At 45.2% G+C, this 20,399-nt stretch overlaps 1 protein-coding gene across 1 annotated transcript in view; it reads right to left on the minus strand.

Annotated features, from left to right (window-relative positions):
- Window positions 1-306: 306 nt before the first annotated feature.
- The window catches only part of LOC140478581 (uncharacterized), a 256,307-nt gene continuing 236,214 nt past the window's right edge, over window positions 307-20,399 (minus strand). The window contains exons 45-47 of the mRNA XM_072571802.1: window positions 12,291-12,479; window positions 9,940-10,226; window positions 307-1,224 (exon numbers count right to left, since the gene is read on the minus strand). Of these exons, the coding sequence (XP_072427903.1) occupies window positions 964-1,224; window positions 9,940-10,226; window positions 12,291-12,479 (737 nt within the window). The 3' untranslated portion in view covers window positions 307-963. The remainder of the gene's footprint in view (window positions 1,225-9,939; window positions 10,227-12,290; window positions 12,480-20,399) is intronic.

Below are 20,399 nucleotides of genomic sequence, written 5' to 3' on the forward strand. Positions count from 1 at the left end.
GCCACCTCCAGACACCCCTTCTCGAACTCAGCAGTGGGTTTCTTCCTCCTGATGTTGGGGAAGAGAGTTACATACCTCTATACCCTTATTCTTCACTGAATCCAGCTGGCACAACAGCAAGTGTCTGGGTCAAGAGTCTGTTGCTGGAAAAGCACAGCAGGTCAGGCAGCATCCGAGGAGCAGGGGAATCGATGTTTCGGGCAGGAGCTACTCATCAGGATGGTGGATTCCTGATGAAGGGCTTATGCCCAAAATGTCGATTCTCCTGCTCCTTGGATGCTGCCTGACCAGCTGTGCTATTCTAGCAACATACTCTCGATTCTGATGTCCAGCAACTGCAGACCTCACCTTCTTCAAGAGTCTGGGACACACCCACTGGCTCACTGTCTCAAACCTAAAAGTGATGTCACAGTGAGGTTGCCCTGTTGAAATGTCACAAGCCAATGTGCTGAAACCCCCTCCAGATTTCAGATGCTTTTGCACAGTCCCCGCTTGGAACATGCCTGAGTTTTTAACAAGGAGTTTGCTTGCTCCAATAATATAGTTTTGTTTTTTTACAGACCACTTTAAAAAGCTCTGACTATAAATGAGCAGATTTTCACCCTCTTAATTTTACAACTTTTTGCTCAGACCAGGTGACAAAAATATTTCAACTTAAAAAAAAATTTTACAGATCTATAAGTTAAATTGCACCAACAATGTCAATTAAGTTGCTGTACATTTCATATAAAATCGAGTCTCCTTACATTTCACTTTTGAATATATTGATTATTGTAAGCATGCTCATGCCAGTGTGCCTTTTACATTCTCCTGATGTACTTTTTATAAACAGTTGAAATTGAAGATCTGCTTAGAGAGAGAAATTAAATGAGCACCATTAACCATTTGGGCCTGCACTGACTTCATCCTTTGGTTCAAAAGTCTTACCATGTGCTTTCCTTCTTTCAATGCAGGTCACATGATTTATTGCTTTAGGCAAACCTGACACCTACTGACTCGTTGTCTTTGTAATTGTTCTGCTTTCAGAGTTTCTGAAGGAGTATTTAATACAAACTGGTGGCTTGATTGCACAGTTGTCAGCCAGAAGCTGTATTTATCAGTAAAGTAATGGCAAGTGCCCCGAGCCCCCTGACACTCGATGAACGGTGTCGAGCGGAAATCCTCCAGACAGCTCCCAGGTGATGCCAGGGTCTGACCTCCTCCTGTAGCACCAGCTCCTGTGTGCTGTAACAAGATGGTAAGGCACAGTGTTCAGAACTAGTTAAACCTAGAACCCTCTGAGTTTTATCTGATAGTTTGCGATACTAAACCACTATGCCATGTACCACACTTTAAGTGAGAACAAAAGGGATTGTATAAATTGGATAGACCCCCAAAACAGAACTGGGATCATGATGCTAATTGATCATAAAAACATAGACAATAGATTCAGGAGTAGGCCATTCGGCCCTTCAAACCTGCTCCACAGTTCAATCTGATCATGGCTGATCAAGCAATCTCAGTATCCCACTCCCGCCCTCTCCCCATCCTCCTTAATCCCTTTAGCCATAAGGGCCATGTCCAGATCCCTCTTGAATATATCTAATTAACTGGCCCCAACTGCTTCCTGTGGGAGAGAATTCCACAGCATCACAAATCACTGAGTGAAAACATTCACCCTCATCTCAGTCCTGAACGACTTACCCCTTACTCTTAGACTGTGACTCCTTGTTCTGGACTTCCCAACATCTGGAACATTCAGGATTTTATGTGTTTCTCTGAGATCCTCCCTCATTCTTTTAAATTCAAGCAAATACAAGCCTAGTTGATCCAATCTTTCTTCACATGTCAGTCCTGCTATCCCAAGAATCAGTCTGGTGAACCTTCGCTGGACTCCCTCAATAGCAAGAATGTCCTTCCTCAGACTAAGAGACCAAAACTGCCCCCAACACTCAAGGTGAGGCCTCACCAAGGCCCTGTATAACTGCAGCAAGACATCCTTACTCCAATACCCAAATCCTCTAACTGTGTATATTGATTATTTGCAGGAATAGGTTAACTCTATGGGACTTTATCATTTGAATGAGATCCAACTCCTACCTGCGCTAAGCAAGTGGTTTACTAGTTGAACAAAGTCACTGGGGGCCAACATGATAGATATCAGACCCGACTAACCTGTGCATTGTTCAAAGGGAAGGTATACTGCAGCTGGAGCAGGTGCCAGACATTGTAGTTAAACCTGATGCGGGAAAGAGCAAGGAATAGCACAAAGGTGGGGTTGGGGGGTGGGTTTAAGAGTGAGGAATATCAACATGGGGTCAAGTGAGGAGTAGCACAATGGGGGGAGGGGGAGGAGTGAGGAATAGGACAAGAGATGGGGAGTGGGGTGGAAAGAGGGATATGAAGGCCAGCATCCCATTAGCCTTTTTGACTATTTCCTGCACGTATGTGCGGTGTTTGGAAGAGCTGTACAACTGAACCCCAATCTCATTGGACATTCATTGTATTTAATCTTGTGCCTTAGAAAGTGACATTAAAGGGCTTATGCTTGAAATGTTGACTCTCCTGCTCCTCGGATGCTGCCTGACCGGCTGTGCTTTTCCAGCACCACATTCTTTGACCCTTAGAAAATGATACACTGACCTTTCCTTGTTTTGGTTCAAAGTGGATGACCTCGCACTTGTTTATATTGAAATCCATCGACCACAACTTTGCCCATTCACCTAATCTATCAATACTCTGTTGTAATTTTATGCTATTGTCAACTCTGTTTACAATACTGCCCAATTTTGTGTCATCAGCAAATTTAGATATTTGACTTTTTGTGCCATTATCCAAGTTGTTAATGAATATTGTAAATAACTGGGACAGCAGTACAGCTCCCTGTGGGACACCACTAGTCACATCCTGTCGGTTTGAGTACTTACCCATTATTCCTGCTCTGTTTCCTGCCATTCAACTAATTTCCCATCCATTTCTTTAATTTGCCCTCAATTCCATGGGCTTTAACCTCAGCTAACACTTTATCAAAAGCCATCGGGAAGTCAATATAAACACCATCTATCAACTTAGCTCAGTCCACCGCCTTTGTTACCTCTTACAAAAAAACTCTATGAGGTTTGTCAGGTATGGCCTACTCTACATGAATCCAGGCTGACTCCCCTTGATTAACTGACATTTTGAGGTGATCAGTTACCCCATCATTGATTATACACTCCAACAAATTCTCTACCACAGATGTCAGCTTAACTGGTCTGTAATTCCTTGGGGTCCTCTCTCACCCTTCTTAAAGAGAGTGATGTGACATGAGCAAATTTCCAATATAGAGGACAATTCCTCAATCCAGGGAACTCTTGAAAGATTAAAACTAAAAGAACTGCAGATACTGGAAACAGAAAACAGAAATTGCTGGAAAAACTCAGAGTAGGTGGAGAGAAATCAGAGTTTTGTTTTGGGTACAGTGACCCCTCCTCAGATCTGATGGGAGCTTAGAAAAAAATTCTAATTATGCAGAAGATAGAGTGGGGGGAGGGCGTAAGGAACAAATGATAGGTGGCGATAGAGCCCAAAGAGAGAGAGAAGAACAGTTGGACAGACAGAGGAGTGGGTAGTGATCCGTCAACACCCCACCCTGGTCCCTGGCCAATGTCTCCGTCTTGGGCATGCTCCAGCAAAGCTCAGCACAAACTGGAAGAACAACAGACAATAGACAATAGGTGCAGGAGTAGGCCATTCTGCTCTTTGAGCCTGCACCGCCATTCAATATGATCATGGCTGATCATCCTTAATCAGTATCCTGTTCCTGCCTTATCTCCATACCCCTTGATTCCACAATCCTTGAGAGCTCTATCCAACTCTTTCTTAAATGAATCCAGAGACTGGGCCTCCATTGCCCTCTGGGGCAGACCATTCCACACAGCCACCACTCTCTGGGTGAAGAAGTTTCTCCTCATTTTTGCCCGAAATGGTCTACCCCGTATTTTTAAGCTGTGTCCTCTGGTTCGGCATTCACCCATCAGCAGAAACATGTTTCCTGCCTCCAGAATATCCAATCCTTTAATAATCTTATATGTCTCAATCAGATCCCCTCTCAGTCTTCTAAACTCAAGGGTATACAAGCCCAGTCACTCCAGTCTTTCAGCGTAAGGTAATCCCGCCATTCCAGGAATTGACCTTGTGAACCTACGCTGCACTCCCTCAATAGCCAGAATGTCTTTCCTCAAATTTGGAGATCAGAACTGCACACAGTGCTCGAGGTGTGTTCTCACGGGGGCCCTGTACCGCTGCAGAAGAACCTCTTTGCTTCTATACTCAATCCCTCTTGTTATGAAGGCCAGCATGCCTTCTTCACTACCTGCTGTACCTGCATGCTTACCTTCATTGACTGGTGTACAAGAACACCCAGATCTCTCTGAACTGCCCCTTTACCCAAATTGATTCCATTTAGGTAGTAATCTGCCTTCCTGTTCTTGCCACCAAAGTGGATAACCATACATTTATCCACATTAAACTGCATCTGCCATGCATCTGACCAATCACCTAACTTGTCCAGGTCACCCTGTAATCTCCTAACATCCTCATCACATTTCACGCTGCCACCCAGCTTAGTATCATCAGCAAACTTGCTAATGTTATTGCTAATACCATCTTCTATATCATTAATATATATTGTAAAAAGCTGCAGTCCCAGTACTGATCCCTGCAGTACCCCACTGGTCACTGCCTGCCATTCCGAAATGGAGCCGTTTATCACTACTCTTTGTTTCCTATCAGCCAACCAACTTTCAATCCAAGTTAGTACTTTGCCCCCAATACTATGCGCCCTAATTTTGCTCACTAACCTCCTATGTGGGACTTTATCAAAAGCTTTCTGAAAGTCCAGGTACACCTCATCTACTGGATCTCCCTCATCCATCTTCAGAGTTACATCCTCAAAAAATTCCAGAAGATTAGTCAAGCATGATTTCCCCTTCATAAATCCATACTGACTCTGACCTATCCTGTTACTATTATCCAGATGTGTCGTAATTTCATCCTTTATAATAGTCTCCAGCATCTTTCCCACCACTGAGGTCAGACTAACTGGTCTATAATTTCCTGTTTTCTCTCTCCCACCTTTCTTAAAAGGTGGTACAACATTAGCCACCCTCCAATCCACAGGAACTGATCCCGAATCTATCGAACTCTGGAAAATAATCACCAACGCATCCACGATTTCCCGAGCCACCTCCTTTAGTACCCTGGGATATAGACCATCAAGCCCCGGGGACTTATCAACCTTCAGATCTAACAGTCTCTCCAACACCAATTCCTGACAAATATAAATTCCCTTAAGTTCAGGTCCTTCAGCCACTGTTACTTCAGGGAGATTGCTCGTGTCTTCCCCAGTGAACACAGATCTGAAGTACCAATTCAATTCTTCTGCCATTTCTTTGTTTCCTGTAATATATTCCCCTGTTTCTGTCTTCAACAGCACCTCATTTTCCATTTGGGAACCCAACAGCCCACTGTCCTCAATATTGAATTGGCAACAATTTTAGGGTTTCAGACACTCTCTCCCATGTCCTTACCCTCACCCACACACACCAGGCCTTGTTATCACATGGTCTAAATTACACACAACCCATTGTTAACCCATAAGGTGGCACAGTGGCTCAGTGGTTAGCACTGTTGCCTCACAGCACCAGGATTCCAGATTCGATTCCAGCCTCTGGCAACTGTCTGTGTGGAGTTTGCACATTCTCACCGTGTCTGTGTGGGTTTCCTCTGGGTACTCTGGTTTCCTCCCACAGTCCAAAGATGTGCAGGTCAAGTGAATTGGCCATTCTAAATTGCCCATAGTGTTAGATGCATTAGCCAGAAGGAAATGGGTCTGGGTGGGTTACTCTTCAGAGGATCAGTGTGGACCTGTTGGGCCAAAGGGCTTGTTTCCACACTGTAGGGAATCTAATCATTTAATAGTCCCATTAGCAGCCCCATTCTCCCAGGCTGATTGTTATCCAGTCCTCTGTCTGTCCAATTGTTCTCTCTCTTTAGGCTTTACCTCCACCAATCATTTGCTCCTTACTCCCTCAGCCCACTCTATCTTCTGCATTAAAAACAACCTTTTCCTAGCTACTATCAGTTCTGAGGAAGAGTCACTGGGCCCAAAATATTCACTCTAATTTCTCTCCACAGATGCTGTCAGACCTGCTGAGCTTTTTCAACAATTTCTGTTTTTGTTTGTAAACTTTGAAAGACTAGGGTTAGGGCATCAATAGTGTGCTCTCCAACTTCCTTTAGCACCCACGGGTGGGAACCAGCAGATCCTGGGGATCTGTCACTCTTCTCTTCCATTAACTTCCCCATTATTGATATTTTACTTAAGCTAATTTTACTTAGACCCTGTCCCTGATGTACTGTTAATTTCTTTGGGACTTGTGGTGAATTATGTTCCTTTTCTGCTGTGAATACTGAAGCAAAATAATCATTCAGCGTGTCTGTCATTTCTCCATGGTCATTGATAATATCCCCACTCTCAGCCTTCAATGAGCCAATAGTTCTCCTAACCAGCCACTTTCCTTTTATATAAATACAAAATCTCTTCTTACTGTCTATAAGTCCCTTGCAAGTTTCCTTTCATAATCTTTTTAGCCACTTTTATAAGCCATTTTGTGGCCATTTGTATTTGTCCCATTCTTTGGGATCTGTACTGTCCTTTGCATTGTAGATCAGATCTCAAACAACAATGAGATAGAGGGAGATAGCTTAGTGACATGCTGTAAAGACAACAATCTCTCCATCAACGTCAGCAAAACTGAAGGAGCTGGTCACTGATGTCAGGAAGCAGAGTGGAGGACACACCCCAGTCTGCATCAATGGTGCTGAGATGGAGATGGTCAAGAATGTCATGTTCCTGGGAGTGACAATCAGCAATAATCTGTCCTGGGCCACCCACATTGACGCAATGGTCGAGAAAGCACAACAATGCCTCTACGTCCTCAGGGGACTAAGGAAATTCGGCGTCCACAATGACTCCTAGTAATCATTATAGATGCAACATACAAAATATCCTATCTCAGCTTGGTATGGCAACTGCTCTGCCCAAGACTGCTGGAAATTACTGAGTTGTGAACACAGCCCAGTCCATCAGGTAAACCAGCCTTCCATCCATTGACTCCATCCATAATTGCCACTGCCTCAGGAAAGCACCCAACATTATCAAAGCCCCCTCATACCCCATCCCAATTATACTCTCTTCCACCCTCTTCTGTCAGTCAGAAGGTACAAACGTTTGAATACACAGAAACAGATGCTAGAACAGCTTCTTCCCTGCTGTATCAGACTTTTGAATGTACCTCTTAAATGTTAATTCTGATCTCTCTCTCTCTGCACCTTCTCTGCAGCTGTAACACTGTATTCTACACTCTGTTCTACACTCTGGTGTACTCTGTATGGTAAAAACAAGGACTGCAGAGGCTGGAAACCAGAGTCTAGATTAGAGTGGTGCTGGAAAAGCACAGCAGGTCAGGCAGCATCCGAGGAGCAGCAACATCAACGTTTCGGGCAAAAGCCCTTCATCAGGAATAGAGGCAGGATGCCTGCAGAGTGGAGAGATAAATGAAAGGGGGGGGGGGGGGGGTTGGGTGGGGAGAAAGTAGCAGAGAGTACATAGGTGAATGGGGGTGGGGATGAAGGTGATAGGTCAGAGGGGAGGGTGGAGTGGATAGGTGGAAAGGAAGATAGGTAGGTAGGACAGGTCATGAGGGCAGTGCTGAGCTGGAAGGTTGGAGCTGGGGTGAGGTGAGGGAAGGGGAAATGTGGAAACTGGTGAAATCCACATTGATGCCCTGGGGTTGGAGTGTTCCAAGGCATTGGGTGGTGAGGGAAAGACGGTGAAGGAGGCCCAGGACCTGCATGTCCTCGGCAGAGTGGGAGGGGGAGTTGAAATGTTGGGCCATGGGGCGGTGTGGTTGATTGGTGCGGGTGTCCCGGAGATGTTCCCTAAAGTGCTCTGCTAGGAAGCGTCCAGTCTCCCCAATGTAGAGGAGACCGCATCGGGAGCAACAGATACAATAAATGATATTAGTGGATGTGCAGGTAAAATTTTGATGGATGTGGAAGGCTCCTTTAGGGCCTTGGATAGAATTGAGGGAGGAGGTGTGGGCACAGGTTTTGCAATTCCTGTGGTGGCAGGGGAAGGTGCCAGGATTGGAGGGTGGGTTGTTTGGGGGCGTGGACCTGACCAGGTAGTCATGGAGGGAACGGTCTTTGCGGAAGGTGGAAAGGGGTGGGGAGGGAAATATATCCCTGGTGGTGGGGTCTGTTTGGAGGTGGCGGAAATGTCGGCAGATGGTGTGGTTTATGCAAAGGTTGGTAGGGTGGAAGGTGAGCACTATGGTACAGTCTGCCCAAATAGCACACAAAACAACACTTTTCATGGTATCTTGGTATTTGTGACAATAAATCAAACTCAAACTCAGATCTGAAACGTATATTTTTATAAGTCCTTTCTTTTAATTATATGCTGCCCCGCCTTCGATGTCCATGGCTGTTTTTGAGATGGAGCGTTTCCTTCTCATGGGTACAAATGGCTTCTAAATGTTTCTTTGAAAACCCTGCACTGTTCCTCGATTGTTTTTCCAATGACCAGGACTTCCCAGTTTACTGTGGACAGTCACTGCCTCATCCCATTAAAGTCTGCCTTAGATACCTCCAAAATTCTAGTGTCCAAATTTTGCTTATCTCTTACATAAGCTACATGAAACTCAATCACATTATTATCGCTATTTGACGAATGCTTATAAACAAATAGTGTTAGAATTCCTACAGAGTGGAAATAAGTCCACACCGCCCCTCTGAAAGTATCCCACCCAGACCCATTATCATACATTTCTTAATGCATCCAACCTACACATCCCTGAACACTACGGGCAATCTAGCATGGCCAATCCACCCTAACCTGTACACCTTTGGACCATGGGAGGAAACCGGAGCACCTGGAGGAAACCCACACAGACACAGGGAGAATGTGCAAACTCCACACAGACAGTCATCTGAGGCTGGAATCGAATCTAGGTCCCTAGGCAGCAGTGCTAACCACTGTGCCACCATGCCACCCCATAGGTCACTTAAAGACTTAAAAGGGACCTAAGGGGCAACTTTTTCACACAGATGATGGTTTGTATGTAGAATGAACCGGCAGGGGAAGTGGTGAATGCAGGTACAATATTTAAAAGATATTTGGACGGGCACATAAATCGGAAAGGTTTAGAGGGATATAGGCCAAATGCAGGCAAATGAGACTAGTTTAGTCCAGGAAACCAGGTTGGCATGAATGAGTTGGACCGAAGAGTCTGTTTCTGTTTGACTCCATGACTCTGCAACATTAATGGGATTGGCAAATCACTTATTTAACAAGATAGTTCCATTTTACTTTATGGACCATTGATAATTAATCATGTTATATCAATCAGCCACCATAGAGTCATAGAGTAACGCAGCATGGAAACAGGCCCTTCAGCCCAAACTAGTCCACGCTGGCCATAACGCCGACTCAGCTAGTTCCAGTTGCCCACATTTGGTCCATATCCTTCTAAACCCTTCCCGTCCATGTACCTAACCAAATGTTTTGAAATATTTTTATTGTACCTGCCTCAACCACTTTCTCTAGCGGGATAACCACATTAGAGAAGGTGAGGACTGCAGACGCTGGAGATCAGAGTCGAGAGTGTGGCGCTGGAAAAGCACAGCAGCTCAGGCAGCATCCGAGGAGCAGGAGAATTGACATTTCGGGCATACACCCTTCATCAGGAATGGCTCCTGCTCTTCGAATGCTGACTGACCTGCTGTTCTTTTCCAGCACCACAGTCTCGACCCAGGATAACCACATGATAAATTTAAAGAAAATTTCCTGTATTTTGGCTTTAGAATGAGGTGTATGCGATTTTATTTAAAAAGCACATTAAAAATGCAGCTTACCATCAGAAACGAGTATCCAGTCCAAAGGCTGAGCCACCCTGAAGGGCAGGAGGGAATGGTATGGTCCTGGCTGTGTACAGCCACAGCGACTGAAGGAGCTTCACAGACAGAGCACCTGCTGATATAGGCTTCGACCTCTCGTTCGACAAGTGGCATCATGGGGATAGGGGCAGTGGTAGACAGCCAATAGGATTTGTCATTTCTAGTAGCATAGTGACAAACTTCATCAATGCTGCAATATGCAAATGGCATAGTACTGAACATTGGCAGACAAGAGCCAGCTAGACCTGGGAGAACAGCAAGATTGCAGGAATAGTTAGCAATAACTACCTGACATTATGTTCAGAAGTAACATAATGAAATATCCTCAGATCCTTGCTTTTTAGTTGAGCTGCTTTCAAAACACAAATGCAGCCAGTTTTACAACTGTACATCAAGCACAACAATTATACTTCAGCACAGAGCCGTCTACTCTCCGCACTGTGGTTCACAGACTCCTTTCTAGCCAAGGGGCAGCCACCTTACGTTAAAGTAATAAAAATACCACCAAATTAAATCAGACAGCTCCAGAACACACAGAGGAGTAACTACTGGAGTTCAATACATATTCTGTGTCTAGTCAAAGAGACAATAGAAGGAGGACTCCACTGAATTGCAGTTCCCTCGTCTGAGAAAAAGAAAAAGGACTTAACACACTGTCCTGATGAGCCAGGGTTTAGGCTGCAATGCTCCTCTGGGACACTGGGTAAACCTGGATTGGGGTTCAAGGGCAAAAGGTAGTACAGCAAATGCTGGAGATTAGAGTCAAGATTAGAGTGGTCCTGGAAATGCACAGCAGATCAGGCAGCATCCGAGGAGCAGGCGCTCTTCCTGATGAAGTGCTTTGACCCAAAACATTGATTTTCCTGCTCCTCGGATGCTGCCTGACCTGCTGCGCATTTCCAGCCCCACTCTCTAATCTTGAGTGGATTGGGGTTCAGTTTGAGGCGCTCCAAAGTCAATAACCTCACTTTACCCACAGGATTCATCTCGGCACATGCACAAGGCATTGTCTCATGAACAGTATCTAACTGAGGAAATTACAAGGTTAAAACAATAAGTAAAATTGTAGGGACATTAAAAGTAACATCAGAAAGTTTATGTTGTGAACTGACTTGCAGGGTCTGATGTTAAAGGTTCTCTCATTTGATGAACCACATGTGGGTTAACTAGAACAGTAGTGACAGGTGAGTGGATGTTAATGAGAGATAGCTCACAGACAGTGGAGGGTTGGATGTGCTAAAGTTTACTGAAGTGTAGGTTTAGATGTTGGTTGGGAAAATATTGAATGGTTTTGTCTGAAAGTATGGAAATAGGGACATTGGCAGGAGATATAATGGGGGTGAAAGCAGTAATGCACAGGATATAAGATCAAAGGGGGTTTTAAAGCTACAAAAGTCAATCTTAGCCTGTGACACCATTTGGAGAGGGAGGTGGAGATTGTGATGTGAGCCACCGGGCAACAGGACTGGTCGTTGCTACATTACAACATTGAGAAAACTCAGCTTTTGATTGATTCCAAAATGCTTTGGGACAGCCTGGCGGCATGAAAGATGCTGCATAATGCAAGTCTTTCAAGAGTGTTTTCTCAGTCTTTAACTGTAAGGATTTGCAGCTCTTCAAACCTGGAGGTTACAAAAGCACCATGAACAACACAGAGGCTAGAGAGGGATTGAGAGATAGAGCTGGATGGTGGGAATGTTCCTCCATCATCTTGTCAATATATGCCTTCTTTCCATAGGGGAAATCGCTGACTAAAATCACATGGTCATGAATAATGAACTGGGTAATGTTTACTGTATATACTTTACAGGCGAAGGAGTTTTTAAGGTGTCCAAGACTGAGCCTTGAGCTGCAATGCTGGTGCATGGTTTAAAGCATCATCTTGGTCAAGGAACTGGCTGCTGGGAGAATTATTATGGATTTGACTAAGAATTAAACTGCCAGTTTTTGTCTTAAAATGCTGACACCATTTCAGCAGCTTGCGTTTCAAGGGATGGGTTTTTGCCGAAACATCGATTTTCCTGCTCCTTGGATGCTGCTTGACCTGCTGTGCTTTTCCAGCACCACTCTAATCTGTGCTTCAAATGACAGCTTCTCCCAACAATAATGACCCACAGTCATTCCTGAGGATTTACAGCATTACTGAGAGACATTCTCAGCTTGTACTTAAATGCTGCATGTTCAAAAAGCATTTTGGAAACATCTTTTATTCTGGAAATTTTTTGAGAAATGGTAAGTTCCAAATATGAAAATGCGACAAGGTGGTGGGTTGTATCCTGTATCACAGGTCGCACATTGTCACTACTTACCAAGATCTTGATTGTGAGGTTTCTCTTGGCTCTCCAGATAAATCAAGCTATATCCTTGCCAAAGGCGAGGCATGTTTTGAGGACATGTAGGTACCTCCTGTGACTGACTGTGGACCACGATCAAGAACCCAGCCGAGAATGGAGGACATATTCCTGGACTTCCTGGTGGACCTGGTTTCCCAGGAGGGCCTGAACAAAAGGACAACATTTCACAGCAGCTTTCAACAATAGACACCACCCAGTGCCCAAACTGATCGAACCTCAATTGTGTTTTATTCACTCATGGAGTACAGGTGTCACTGGCTAGATCAGCATTTATTGCCCATCCCTAATTACCCAGAGGGCAGTTAAGAGTCAACCACATTGCTGTGGGTCTGGAGTCACATGTAGGCCAGATCAGGTAAGGATGGCAGTTTCCTTCCCTAAAGAATATTAGTGAACCTGATGACATGTTGGACTCATATTTATATTGTTTTCGATTTAGAATTATTATGGGACGTGGGCAGGATGGATTAGAACCAGCTTAACTTCCCCTTAAGTTAAAGGGTCAATGACAAAGGGGCATAATTTTAAACTACAAGGTAGGATGTTTAAGGGCATTTGAGGAAAACCTCAGAGTGGGGTTGGGGTCTGGAATGCACTGCTTGGGTGGGGGGGGATTGAAGCAGGAAACTTCACAACATTTAAAAAAGTACAGTAATGAGCACTTGAAGGGTCATAACATTCCAGGCTATGGGTCAAGTGCAGGAAGGTGGGCCTAATGTAGATAGATTGGCACAAATTCGATAGGCTGAAGGGCCCCTTATGAACTGTACAGTCCTCTGATTCAATGAACTACTTTCGAGGGGATCCCTCTGTAATTTCACATTCTTTGATAACAGATGTTATTAGAAGGAACAATATTGGTAAATGCTGCTGTTATTGTCACGGTGTAAGACACATTTGACACCAATTTAGGAGTTCTATTTATTCAGGACTCCAGGTGAATGAATAACCCGGAGGATACACAGTGGATTAGATTACTTTACAGTGTGAAAACAGGCCCTTCGGCCCAACAAGTCCGACCCGCCGAAGCGCAAACCACTTGTACCCCTACATTTACCCGTTACCTAACACTACGGGCAATTTAGCATGGCCAATTCACCTGACCTGCACATCTTTGGACTGTGGGAGGAAACTGGAGCACCCGGAGGAAACCCACGCAGACACGGGGAGAATAACTCCACAAAGTCAGTCGCCCGAGGCAGGAATTGAACCAGGATCTCTGGCGCTGTGAGGCAACAGTGCTAACCACTGTGCCACCGTGCTGCCCACAAGCATGGAACCGTGCTGGGAGAACAAACCCTATCTCAATAACCTTTGGGACTATCATTCAGCATTCTTCCACAACAGCAACAGTGAAGGTCACTATAGGCTGTTCTCTCTTTCGAGAGACGACTGGCAGTGATGTTAACCAGATCGTCACCACACCTCAGCTGAGATTGAGATTCTTGTGGTCTATTTAGTAAGTTGAAATGTTAGATCTACTTCATGCTGTAACCTTACTAATACTTCAGATTTATGTTTAAATGATAGACTCATACAGTACAGAAGAGGCCCTTCAACTCATCAAGTTTGTACTACCAAAAATGTATTCCTGCCGACAAGATTAGTCACACTTTCCTGCACTTGGCCCACAGCCTTGAATATTATGACACTACGAGTGTTAGCCACAATTTGGTGGTTTTTTATCACCATGTTTGTACTACAGTCTATCTGTGCCCATGTGGAAAAAGATCAGAGAATGATCCACAGAGGAAGGAGTCTCTAAAAATTATTTATTGTATATTTAAAACCTGGGAGGGGTTGAAAGGAAGAACATTCAACATCTCCCACAACAGTAGAGGCACAAGCAGAACCTGTGCTTGAGGATGCCAATGCAATTAATGAAGAGGTTAGTCGTGATGAGAGACAGACAAAGCTGTTTGAGTCTCCACTCAGTAAAGAAGTGGAGAGATGTTCACCCATTCTGGTGGGAATGGAGATGGAGAGGGATTGTGTTTATATGTTTCTAATTAGGAAATCTTCCTCTTCTCTTTCCCAAGTATATGCATGACTGTATTAGTGTCATTTCCTGCTGAGGCCATAAGTGGAAAATGTCATCAGGTTTGCTTCCAATTTCCACCCCCACTTCACTGGCCCTTCTCTTCCTTTCTTTGACTTAGCTGCCTCCATTTCTATATTCACACATACAACATGTCTTCCTTCTCCGTCAACTGTGGATTCCCTCCATCAATGTTTGGCTGGCCCTTGGCTATGTCCACATACACTTGATTTCACCCCTATTCCCACCATCCCAGATCCGGATCCAGACAAGCTTCTGCTTGTTCCCACCTATATCCCACCAGCCTTTGGAAATGGATCAGCTTCTGCCATTTCTGACACCTCCAACAATGATGCCACCCCCAAAACTCATATTCCCATCCTCTTCCAGTGTTTTAAAGGGACTATATAACATTGTGACTCACTCCTCAGTCACCCCACAATCTCTGTCACTTCCTCCAACACCTTTCCAAGCAAATACAGGAGATGCACCACCATCTCCCTCGTCAAGGCTGCATACGCACCTTCCAAGCAAAACATTACTTAGAGTCATAGAGACGTACAGCATGGAAACAGACCCTTCGGTCCAACCCGTCCATGCTGATCAGATATCCCAACCCAATCTAGTCCCACCTGCCAGCACCCGGCCCATATCCCTCCAAACCCTTCCTATTCATATACCCATCCAAATGCCTCTTAAATGTTGCAATTGTACCAGCCTCCACCACATCCTCTGGCAGCTCATTCCATACACGTACCACTCTCTGCATGAAAATGTTGCCCCTTAGGTCTCTTTTATACCTTTCCCCTCTCACCCCAAACCTATGCCCTCTAGTTCTGGACTCCCTGACCCCAGGGAAAAGACTTTGCCTATTTACCCTATCCATGCCCCTCATAATTTTGTAAACCTCTGTAAGGTCACCCCTCAGCCTCCGATGGTCCAGGGAACAGCCCCAGCCTGTTCAGCCTCTCCCTTTTCTGAACCCTTACAAGTTTTACAACATCTTTCCGATAGGAAGGAGACCAGAATTGCAAGCAATATTCCAACAGTGGCCTAACCAATGTCCTGTACAGCCGCAACATGACCTCCCAACTCCTGTACTCAATACTATGACCAATAAAGGAAAGCATACCAAACACCTTCTTCACTATCCTATCTACCTGCGACTCCACTTTCAGGGAGCTATGAACCTACACTCCAAGGTCTCTTTGTTCAGCAACACTCCCTAGGACCTTACCATTAAGTGTAGAAGTCCTGCTAAGATTTGCTTTCCCAAAATGCAGCACCTCACATTTATCTGAATTAAACTCCATCTGCCACTTCTCAGCCCATTGGCCCATCTGGTCCAGATCCTGTTGTAATCTGAGGTAACCCTCTTCGCTGTCCACTACATCTCCAATTTTGGTGTCATCTGCAAACTTACTAACTGTACCTCTTATGCTCGCATCCAAATCATTTATGTAAATGACAAAATGTAGAGGGCTCAGCACAGATCCTTGTGGCACTCCACTGGTCACAGGCCTCCAGTCTGAAAAACAACCCTCCACCACCACACTCTGTCTTCTACCTTTGAGCCAGTTCTGTATCCAAATGGCTAGTTCTCCCTTTATTCCATGAGATCTAACCTTGCTAATCAGTCTCCTATGGGGAACCTTGTCAAACACCTTACTGAAGTCCATATAGATCCCATCTACAGCTCTTCCCTCATCAATCCTCTTTGTTACTTCTTCAAAAAACTCAATCAAGTTTGTGAGACATGATTTCCCACGCACAAAGCCATGTTGACTATCCCAAATCAGTCCTTGCCTTTCCAAATACATGTACATCCTGTCCCTCAGGATTCCCTCCAACAACTTGCCCACCACCGAGGTCAGGCTCACCGGTCTATAGTTCCCTGGCTTGTCTTTACCACCCTCCTTAAACAGTGGCACCACGTTTGCCAACCTCCAGTCTTCCGGCACCTCACCTGTGACTATTGATGATACAAATATCTCAGCAAAGAGGCCCAGTAATCACTTCTCTAGCTTCCCACAGAGTTCTCGGGTATACCTAATCAGGTCCTGGGCATTTATCCACTTTTAACCGTTTCAAGACATCCAGCACTTCCTCCTCTGTAATCTGGACATTTTGCGAGATGTCACCATCTATTTCCCTACATTCTATATCTTCCATTTCCTTTTCTACAGTAAGTACTGATGCAAAATATTCATTTAGTATCTCTCCCATTTTCTGTGGCTCCACACAAAGGCCACCTTGCTGATCTTTGAGGGCCCTATTCTCTCTCTAGTTACCCTTTTGTCCTTAATATATTTGTAAAAACCCTTTGGATTCTCCTTAATTCTGTTTGCCAAAGCTATCTCATGTCCCCATTTTGCCCTCCTGATTTCCCTCTTAAGTATACTCCTACTTCCTTTATACTCTTCTAAGCATTCACTCAATCTATCCTGTCTATACGTGACATATGCTTCCTTCTTTTTCTTAACCAAACCCTCAATTTCTTTCGCCATCCAGCATTCCCTATACCTACCAGCCTTCCCTTTCACCCTGACAGGAATATACTTTCTCTGGATTCTTGTTATCTCATTTCTGAAGGCTTCCCATTTTCTAGCCGTTCCTTTACCTGCGAACATCTGCCTCCAATCAGCTTTCGAAAGTTCTTGCCTAATACCGTCAAAATTGGCATTTCTCCAATTTAGAACTTCAACTTTTAGATCTGGTCTCTCCTTTTCCATCACTATTTTAAACAAATAGAATTACGGTCGCTGGCCCTAAAGTGCTCCCCCACTGACACCTCAGTCACCTGCCCTGCCTTATTTCCCAAGAGTAGGTTTAGCTTTGCCACTTCTTTCAATTTAGTATACTGTATTCACTGGGGGTCAGTTGGCTGGACAGTTGCTTTGTGAAGCAGAGTTATGCTATTAGTGTGGGTTCAATTCCAGCAATGCCCCCGCCCCCCCATCTGAGGTATAGTGGCCCTCAGGTTAATCCAGCATCAGTATTTTCAGACCAGTGAGAGAGCAGCTCTATGGTCTGATCAGACTATGGTGACTTGAATGTATTCACTGCTTATGACGTGGTTTCTTCTGCAATGAGCAGACCTGGTCACTTTGTAGAACATTTCCAGAATGCCAGATAATCTAAGCTTCTAATCATTTAATTTTGGCACTTTACTCCCACTCAGAACTTTTTGTATTTAGCCTAATACCACACTCCAATGAAATTAAACTCCAGGAATGAAGCTCATCTTTTGATTGAACACTTCTATCTTTCAAACTCAATTGAGTTCAGCAATTTCAAAACATAATGTCTGTCTCCATTTTCCCGGTTTTTGCTGTTTTGGTTCTTAATTCCTCTGTGTTGGGCTTGGACAGTAGATGTTCTCGTCAAAAGTGAGGACTGCGGACGCGGGAGATCAGAGTCTAGGTTCCAGAGTGGTGCTGGAAAAGCACAGCAGGTCAGTTAGCATCCGAGGGGCAGGAAAATCGATGTTTCGGGCAAAAGCCCTTCATCAGGAATGAGGCTGGGAGCTTCCAGGGTGGGGAGATAAATGAGAGGGGGGTGGGGATGCTGCCTGACCTGCTGTGCTTTTCCAGCACCACTCTCATCTAGACAGATATTCTGTGACTCACACCCCCCTCTCAACACACCTTTCATTTCTTTACCTGTCCCCTTCCTATTCCCTCTGACCTTGAAACGTTTTGTTGCTTTCTCTGTCTTTCCTTTCACCTTAACACAGACTGACCATTCTGTCCCTCCTCCCACTCTCTCACTTTTCATTTGCTCAAAGCCCATTTCTAATTTGTTGTGAAAGATTATTGAGTTATTAGGAAGCACTTCAACATACAAAGGGTGGGAGAAGTTTGGACTTCTCTTCCACCAACAGCACTGAATGCTGGACCAGTTAATAATTTTAAATCTGAGAGCGATACATTTTTGTCAGGTATTTAGAGATATGGGCTAAAGGTGGGTCTATTGAGTTAGGCCATGCATCAGCCATGGTGGAACAGACTGGAGGGGGTGAATGCTCCTGTTCCTGTGTAGAAACATTAACTGTGTTTCTCTCTCCCCCACAGATGCTGCTGGACCCACTGAGAACCTCCAGCACTTTCTGTTTCCATTCCATGAGGTTGCTGTGTTTTTGGGATTCCTTAGAAGTGGAAAATGAAGATTAAAGATCTTAGTTGTAGACAATCTGTTTCCAACCTTAAATTCATGAACAAGAACATGATAGTCTCTATTCAAGTGGACCGAGTTACACAGATAAATCCCTGAAATTCCGAAGGGTCAGCATTTAACCCTCTTCTGGTCACAGTAATCATACTTGATTCCATCCCAGGATTTGGAGCAGTTACATTATCAAAATGGAGGTGTCAGCAACATGTGCCTTGATCTAGCAGCTGATGGTGACACCAGTCATATTTACACAAGGAGCTAAGCCCTCTCATGAAGAAGGGTCACTGGACTAGAAACGGCAACAGAACTGCACACAGTTTTCTAAATACTGCCGAACCAAAGTCTTGTATAATTTTAACATGACCTGCCGGCTCTTATACTCAATACCCTGTCCCTCTCTTTTCACAGTTGCTGAGTTTCTGAAACACTTCCTGTCCCCCTCATGGACAGGATGCTATGCGTTTCTTTGCTTGTCTCACCGAAGTGCAGCAGAACAGCCACTTCTTCCATCGCTGAGAGGTTTATAACTAAATAGACAGATGTGCTCAAAGAAAACAATGAAAGCATCTCAAGACCAGCTGAGGACCTAGATGCCTCTGAGGTAATAGTCCTTAAGTCAGCTCTCTGCAGATCTGGCCCTGTTTTAGGCTGGAATGGATGTGGGTCTCAGGGAAGTCTGGGTCCCGAGTCCAGGTAGGTAAAAACAATGACTGCAGATGCTGGAAACCAGATTCTGGATTAGTGGTGCTGGAAGAGCACAGCAGTTCAGGCAGCATCCGAGGAGCAGTAAAATCGACGTTTCAGGCAAAAGCCCTTCATCAGGAATAAAGGCAGAGAGCCTGAAGCGTGGAGAGATAAGCTAGAGGAGGGTGGGGGTGGGGAGAAAGTAGCATAGAGTACAATGGGTGAGTGGGGGAGGAGATGAAGGTGATAGGTCGGGGAGGGGGGGGGGGGGAGGGTGGAGTGGATAGGTGGAAAAGAAGATAGGCAGTTGAAATGTTGGGCCACAGGGCGGTGGGGTTGATTGGTGCGGGTGTCCCGGAGATGTTCCCTAAAGCGCTCTGCTAGGAGGCGCCCAGTCTCCCCAATGTAGAGGAGACCGCATCGGGAGCAACCAATACAATAAATGATATTAGTGGATGTGCAGGTAAAACTTTGATGGATGTGGAAGGCTCCTTTAGGGCCTTGAATAGAGGTGAGGGAGGAGGTGTGGGCGCAGGTTTTACAGTTCCTGCGGTGGCAGGGGAAGGTGCCAGGATGGGAGGGTGGGTTGTAGGGGGGCGTGGACCTGACCAGGTAGTCACGGAGGGAATGGTCTTTGCGGAAGGCGGAAAGGGGTGGGGAGGGAAATATATCCCTGGTTGTGGGGTCTTTTTGGAGGTGGCAGAAATGTCGGCGGATGATTTGGTTTATGCGAAGGTTGGTAGGGTGGAAGGTGAGCACCAGGGGCGTTCTGTCCTTGTTACGGTTGGAGGGGTGGGGTCTGAGGGTGGAGGTGCGGGATGTGGACGAGATGCGTTGGAGGGCATCTTTAACCACGTGGGAAGGGAAATTGTGGTCTCTAAAGAAGGAGGCCATCTGGTCTGTTCTGTGGTGGAACTGGTCCTCCTGGGAGAAGATACAGCGGAGGCGGAGGAATTGGGAATACGGGATGGCATTTTTGCAGGAGGTAGGGTGGGAAGAGGTGTAATCTAGGTAGCTGTGGGAGTCGGTGGGTTTGTAAAAAACGTCAGCGTCAAGTCGGTTGTCATTAATGGAGATGGAGAGGTCCAGGAAGGGGAGGGAGGTGTCAGAGATGGTCCAGGTAAATTTAAGGTCGGGGTGGAATGTGTTGGTGAAGTTGATGAATTGCA

The sequence above is a fragment of the Chiloscyllium punctatum genome, chromosome 6, assembly GCF_047496795.1.
Source record: "Chiloscyllium punctatum isolate Juve2018m chromosome 6, sChiPun1.3, whole genome shotgun sequence".
Lineage (NCBI taxonomy): Eukaryota > Metazoa > Chordata > Chondrichthyes > Orectolobiformes > Hemiscylliidae > Chiloscyllium > Chiloscyllium punctatum.